At 32.4% G+C, this 5,934-nt stretch overlaps 1 protein-coding gene across 1 annotated transcript; it reads left to right on the top strand.

The window, feature by feature from the left end:
* Positions 1-1,957: 1,957 nt before the first annotated feature.
* Positions 1,958-5,934, top strand: LOC119614321 (coiled-coil domain-containing protein 96-like). Its single transcript, XM_037970462.1, has 4 exons — positions 1,958-3,238; positions 5,134-5,238; positions 5,311-5,407; positions 5,465-5,934. Exons 1-4 carry the CDS (start codon positions 2,030-2,032, stop codon positions 5,866-5,868), a joined length of 1,815 nt encoding a protein of 604 aa, XP_037826390.1. The 5' UTR covers positions 1,958-2,029; the 3' UTR covers positions 5,869-5,934.

Genomic DNA, 5,934 nt, shown 5'->3' with positions numbered 1-5,934 from the left:
GACGCATACAATTGCAAAATTTACCAACACATTCTTCGGATTCCAGTTTGGAAGAAGATCGTTTGGAGAGATCGAAATGTCGATATTTAAAACGTAAATCAAAGTTGGAAAGAGATATTTTTTGGAGAAAATATAATGATTTTTTAACAAGATCTATAGATTATATGGAGAGCAATAGAAGTAGTAGTAGTGATTCATAGAAACAATTTTTCAATAATGTTCCTTAAATAAATAAATCTTAACAAATTTGTTTCAGAATATCTATAGAATTTGCAAATACAGAAATATATTCGATGTGAAATTTTAAGAAATTCAAAATATTCAGTTTTTACTTTAGAATAAGTCTCACGATCAATGTTGATTTCAATAAGAGGTTGAGAAAAAAAGTTTGTATTAAATAGTTTATGGATTGGTCTATTTACTAGTCTATTGATAAGTCTGTGGACCATTTTATGGGCTAATCAATTGACTAATCTATGGACGAATCTACTGCCTATAGACAACAGATTATAAACAATAGACCATAGTCCACTGACTATCCTATTGTCCAGTTCTTTTAGACTTATCCTTGAACTACCCCATAAAATGGTACACAATATACTACTGAGTATACACTTGACTATAAATGAGTATACTCTTGACTATAAATCAGTCTATAATCTTGACTATAGATCAGTCTATAGCCCTGACTATAGATCAGTCTATAGCCTTGACTATAGATCTGTCTATAGCATTGACTATAAATCAGTCTATAGCCTTGACTATAGATCAGTCTATATTCTTGACTATATACCAGTCTATAGTCTTGACTATAGATCGGTTTATAGTCTTAACTATAGATCAGTCTATAGCCTTGACTATAGATCAGTCTACAGTCTTTACTACAGATCAGTTTAGACATGACTATAGATTAGTCTATAGTCTCGACTATAAATGAGTCTTAAGTCTTGACTCTAGATCAGTCTATAGTCCTGACTACAGATCAGTGTATAGTCTTGACTATAGATCAGTCCTTGATTATATATCACTCTACAATCTTAACTATAGATCAGTCTAGAATCTTACTTATGGATCTCGATTATAGATCAGTCTATTATCGATATACTGGTTGATACTCAATAGACTAATCCATAGGCTAGCCTACGGACTACAGTATTGACTACTATGTGATCTAGTTGATTAACTATCCTGAGGGCTTGTATATTGACTAGTCTTTGAACTAATCTATCGACTTGTCTGTAGACTAATCTATTGACTAGTGTGTGGAATAGTCTATTGACTAATTTGTGGATTAGTCTACAGTCTAGTCTATAGACTAGTCTATTGTCATTTCTATTGACTATGGACTAGTTCATAGACTAGTCTATTAACTAAAATGTGGACTAATGTGTGGATTAATTTGTGAGCTAATATGTGCATTAGTCTATTGACTAGTCAATGGACTGGTCTATTGACTATTGACTAGTCTATCGTCTAGTATATGGATTAGCCTATGAACTAGTATATGGACTAGTCTATAGACTACTCTATGGACCAATCTATAGACTAGTTTATGGACTAATCTACGAACAAATCTATAGACTATTCTATGGACAAGTCTATGGAAAAATCTATTGACTATTCTATGGACTAGTCTATTGGACTATTCTATATAATTTTAGTCAAAAGGCTTTCATATGGATTAGTTTATTGTCTGACCTAGCCAATGGACTAAACTATGAACTAGTATATTTTTTGAGTCACAAAAGTCGAATAAAAACATTTATTAGTTTTTTTATTAGTGTAAGACTCAAGCTTGGACAATCTATTAGTATAATATTTCGGGTTCTATATTAAATATATTTTAACCCTGATTTCCCAAGTAAAGAACTTCTCATCCGAACACATTCCCATTAAATGAATGTCAATATTTGTAGTCAAATAAATAAAATAATTTAAGTTTTTAAAACAGCTTTGAAAAAAAGCACAATATTTATTTTTTACTAAAGATTTTATCAAACAGTGGAACTTAAGAAATTAAACCAATAAAATGACCAAAGGGTACAAAACCAAAAAATCTAATTATTTAGAACAACTGGACAATGATAGGAAAAAAGCCGCTGATTTGCAGAGGGAAATCGATGAAAGAAAAGCAAGTTTAGATTCACCGACGTCATCATCGTCATCATCATCATCATCGACATTATCAACAACAGAATCAACTGATTATTCAATCTCCCAAGATGAAGAGAGCGAAAAAGCCTTGAATATTTTAGATACCTTATATGACACAATGGATGGTTCTACGGACGAGGAAGCAATCGAAGAAGAACAAGAATCATTAGCACATGATATGACTTTCTTTGAAAATTTTGGAGAATTACCAGACATTACAAATATATCAGAAGATATTAGCGTTTGTACCATAGTAGAGGAAAAGGAGGTGAAACCAAAGGATACCACTAAAGATATGGGACATTTTGTTAATCCTTTAACGGGCTCAGAATTTCATATGCATAAACGATCCTCTTCTCTAATAGAGACTAGCTCGAGAGAATCTTCTGTAGCTAGTGAAGATACAGTTTCCGAATCACAACAGTCTGAATTAAGTGAAAACTTATTACCCGATGATTTACTATTTGCAAAAACTCAACACACTACTTATGATAATGCAGAGGACGAAACTACTAATGTTCTTTTTGAAACATTTCTACAATTAGAAACTACAAAAGTTGAGAAAATAGTAGACGATATCGATTGGGAGGCAATTGTTAAACAGCAAGAAGATAAACTGATACTTGATAGCACTTTGGAATTTATAAACGATATTATACAACGAGTGGTTGAAATTGCCGAATCCATAAGTCCCGAAGTAATTTTAAGACAAAATCTCGATAAACGTAAACTGTTATTGGAAATCTCAAAAGTACATCAGCAATATGAAGTTGATCTGAAAGTATCGGACTGGCTTAACCAAAAAGTGGTGGAATTTTTCAAACGTAAGAAAATATTTCGCCCCATTATTCAGGAGAATATCAAGACTTTGCCTCAGGAAAAAGAAAAATATATTACTGCCGTCAAACGTTTAGATGAGTTATTAGCTAAGGAAAGGTCTACCGATGATTCTACTACATATACCTTCAAACGAATTCGCAAAGAATTAGAGGATGCTAAACAGAAAGTGAATAGTGAAGTATTGATGTTTGAAAGTTTGGTTAAGAAAAATTTAGTTAGAGAAACTAGTCCACAATGGAATGCTGTAAGTGAAAATATTGAACTTATTATTGGGTGTACTTATTTTGGATTACAGCTGTTTTCAAGGCAATTTAAAAGCTATTCTCGAATTTGTTGAATTGAATTTATTTATTGCCAGTCTACAGCCAAGACTATAGACTGATATATAGCCTTGACTATAGTCTTGTTAATAGATCAGTCCTAAATATAGACCAGCCTATAGAATCGCCTATAGACCAATATACAGACTAATCTACAGAATTTGCTATAGGCTATATTCTTTATTCTTAATTATAGACCAGTCTACAGCCTTTACTCTAGTCCATAGTATACACTACAGATTATGCTATATGCTCAGTCTATAATCTTGATTATAGATCAGTCTATAGTCTTGACCATAGATCAGTTTAGTCTTGGCTATAGATCAGTCTATAGCCTTGACTAAAGTTCAGTCTATAATCTTAACTATAGATCAATCTGAAATCTTAACTATAGATCAGTCTATAATCTTAACTATAGATCAGTCTATAGACTATATTATAGATCAGTCTACAGTCCAGACGATAGATCAGTCTATAGTCTTGACTATAGATCAGTGTATAGTCCAGACGATAGATCAGTTTATAGTCTTGAGTGATAATCAGTCCCCAGTATTGACTTTAAATCAGTCTACAGTGTTGACTTTAAATCAGTCTATAGTCTTGACTATAGATCAGTCTATAGTCTTGACTATAGGTCAGTCTATAATCTTAACTATCGATCAGTTTATTGTCTTACCTACCGATCACTCTATAATCTTATCTATAGATCAGTCTATAGTCCTGACGATAGATTCTATATTCTTGACTAAAAATCAGTCTATAGTCTTGTCTATAGATCGGTCTACAGTCTTGACTATAGATCAGTCTACAATATTGACAATAAATCAGTCTATAGTCTTGACTATAGATCTGTCTATAATCTTAACTATCGATCAGTCTATAGTCTTACCTATCGATCAGTCTATAGCATTGACTATAGATCAGTCTATAGTCTTGACTATAGGTTAGTGTGTAGTCTTGACTGTAGGTCAGTCTATAGTCTTAACTATAGATCAGTCTATAGTCTTACCTATCGATCAGTCTATAATCTTATCTATAGATCATTCTATAGTCCTGACGATAGATTCTATATTCTTGACTAAAAATCAGTCTATAGTCTTGTCTATAGATCGGTCTATAGTCTTGACTATAGATCGGCCTATGGTCTTGACTATAGATCAGTCTATAGTCTTGACTATAGATCAGTCTATAGTCTTGGCTATAGATCAGTCTATAGTCTTAACTATAGATCTGTCTATAATCTTAACTATCGATCAGTCTATAGTCTTACCTATCGATCAGTCTATAGTCTTGACTATAGATCAGTCTATAGTCTTGACTATAGGCTAGTCTGTAGTTTTGACTGTAGGTCAGTCTATAGTCTTAACTACAGATCAGTCTATAGTCTTGACTATAGATCAGTCTATAGCATTGACTATAGATCAGTCTATAGTCTTGACTATAGGTTAGTCTGTAGTTTTGACTGTAGGTCAGTCTATAGTCTTAACTACAGATCAGTCTATAGTCTTGACTATAGATCAGTCTATAGTATTGACTATAGATCAGTCTATAGTCTTGACTATAGATTAGTCTATAGTCGTGACAATAGATCAGTTTATAGTCTTGACTTAAGATCAGTCTATAATCTTTACTATAGATCAGTCTATAATAGTGACTATAGATTAGTCTGTAATCTTGACTATAGATCAGTCTAAAGTATTGACTACTTATGGCAAGTCTATAGTCAAGACCGCACATGATTTATTTTGATAAATATGAAATTTCAATAAATTTTGTCCATAAAATTTCATACTTTTTAATAGTAACCATATTTTTTCAGCTAATCGACCTATTATTACGCAGAATGGCAAAATATCGTACAGAAGTAAGCGAAGTACGATATCGAATGATAACAAGGCAACATACGCATGCGCTTCTATTAGAGGTTAACTTACATAGCTAGTTACCTAAGTTTCAAAAAGAAATCAATGTATAATTTCTTTAATTATCTTTACAGAAACTCACTAAACTTGAAGATTTAGGCAATGGTCTGACCATAAAGGATTATGATCACATACAAACCGAAAATCAAGCCTTGGGCAAGAAAATTGAAGGTAGTACAAGAACAAGATATAAACAATGTGTTCTATAACATTTCTGAACTTTTCCAGAACGTAATATTGATCTGAAAAAACTTCACCTACGGTCACGAAATTGTCTTCATCTGCTGGCACATTTCAGAGAGAAAAGATCCATCCTGTGTGATGTTATGGCAACACAACGTTCCGCTTTATACGAATTCTATGGAGAACGTAGTTCTCTACGAAAATATATTTATGAATTGAAATTAAAACGAAGTCGCCTTCGTAAGGAGATTAATGAATTGAGTATACAGGGAGGTCTGGTTGATAAACCGGCTCTAATGTACGACTATGATCAGACAATGAAGCGTTTGAGAGAACTGCATGAAATAGTGAATCGCTTAAGAATCACTTTAGATACTATTCAGCAAAGAATACAAAGGCTAGAAAAACGATTAACCCGAGATAATCATAATTTTTCTATGATTAAGTAGATTTTTGTACATGTAATGCATTGTGTCAATGTTGTTACTAATAAAATGCAAATTATTTAAAACTTA

This window comes from Lucilia sericata, unplaced genomic scaffold (genome assembly GCF_015586225.1).
Source record: "Lucilia sericata isolate MDLA Ls3-8-SP2 unplaced genomic scaffold, ASM1558622v1 Contig002790F_arrow, whole genome shotgun sequence".
NCBI classification, from domain to species: domain Eukaryota; kingdom Metazoa; phylum Arthropoda; class Insecta; order Diptera; family Calliphoridae; genus Lucilia; species Lucilia sericata.
The sequence above is the reverse complement of the archived record's forward strand: the minus strand, read 5'-3'. Positions and strand labels throughout refer to the sequence as shown.

What these genes read in the sequence shown, in the direction of transcription:
- LOC119614321 (XM_037970462.1), top strand. Translation starts at nt 2,030, where the DNA reads ATGACCAAAGGGTACAAAACCAAAAAATCTAATTATTTAGAACAACTG. An exon ending in CTAGTCCACAATGGAATGCT is followed by an intron (nt 3,239 to 5,133) that starts GTAAGTGAAAAT and finishes ATATTTTTTCAG; the next exon opens with CTAATCGACCTATTATTACG. An exon ending in CGCATGCGCTTCTATTAGAG is followed by an intron (nt 5,239 to 5,310) that starts GTTAACTTACAT and finishes TTATCTTTACAG; the next exon opens with AAACTCACTAAACTTGAAGA.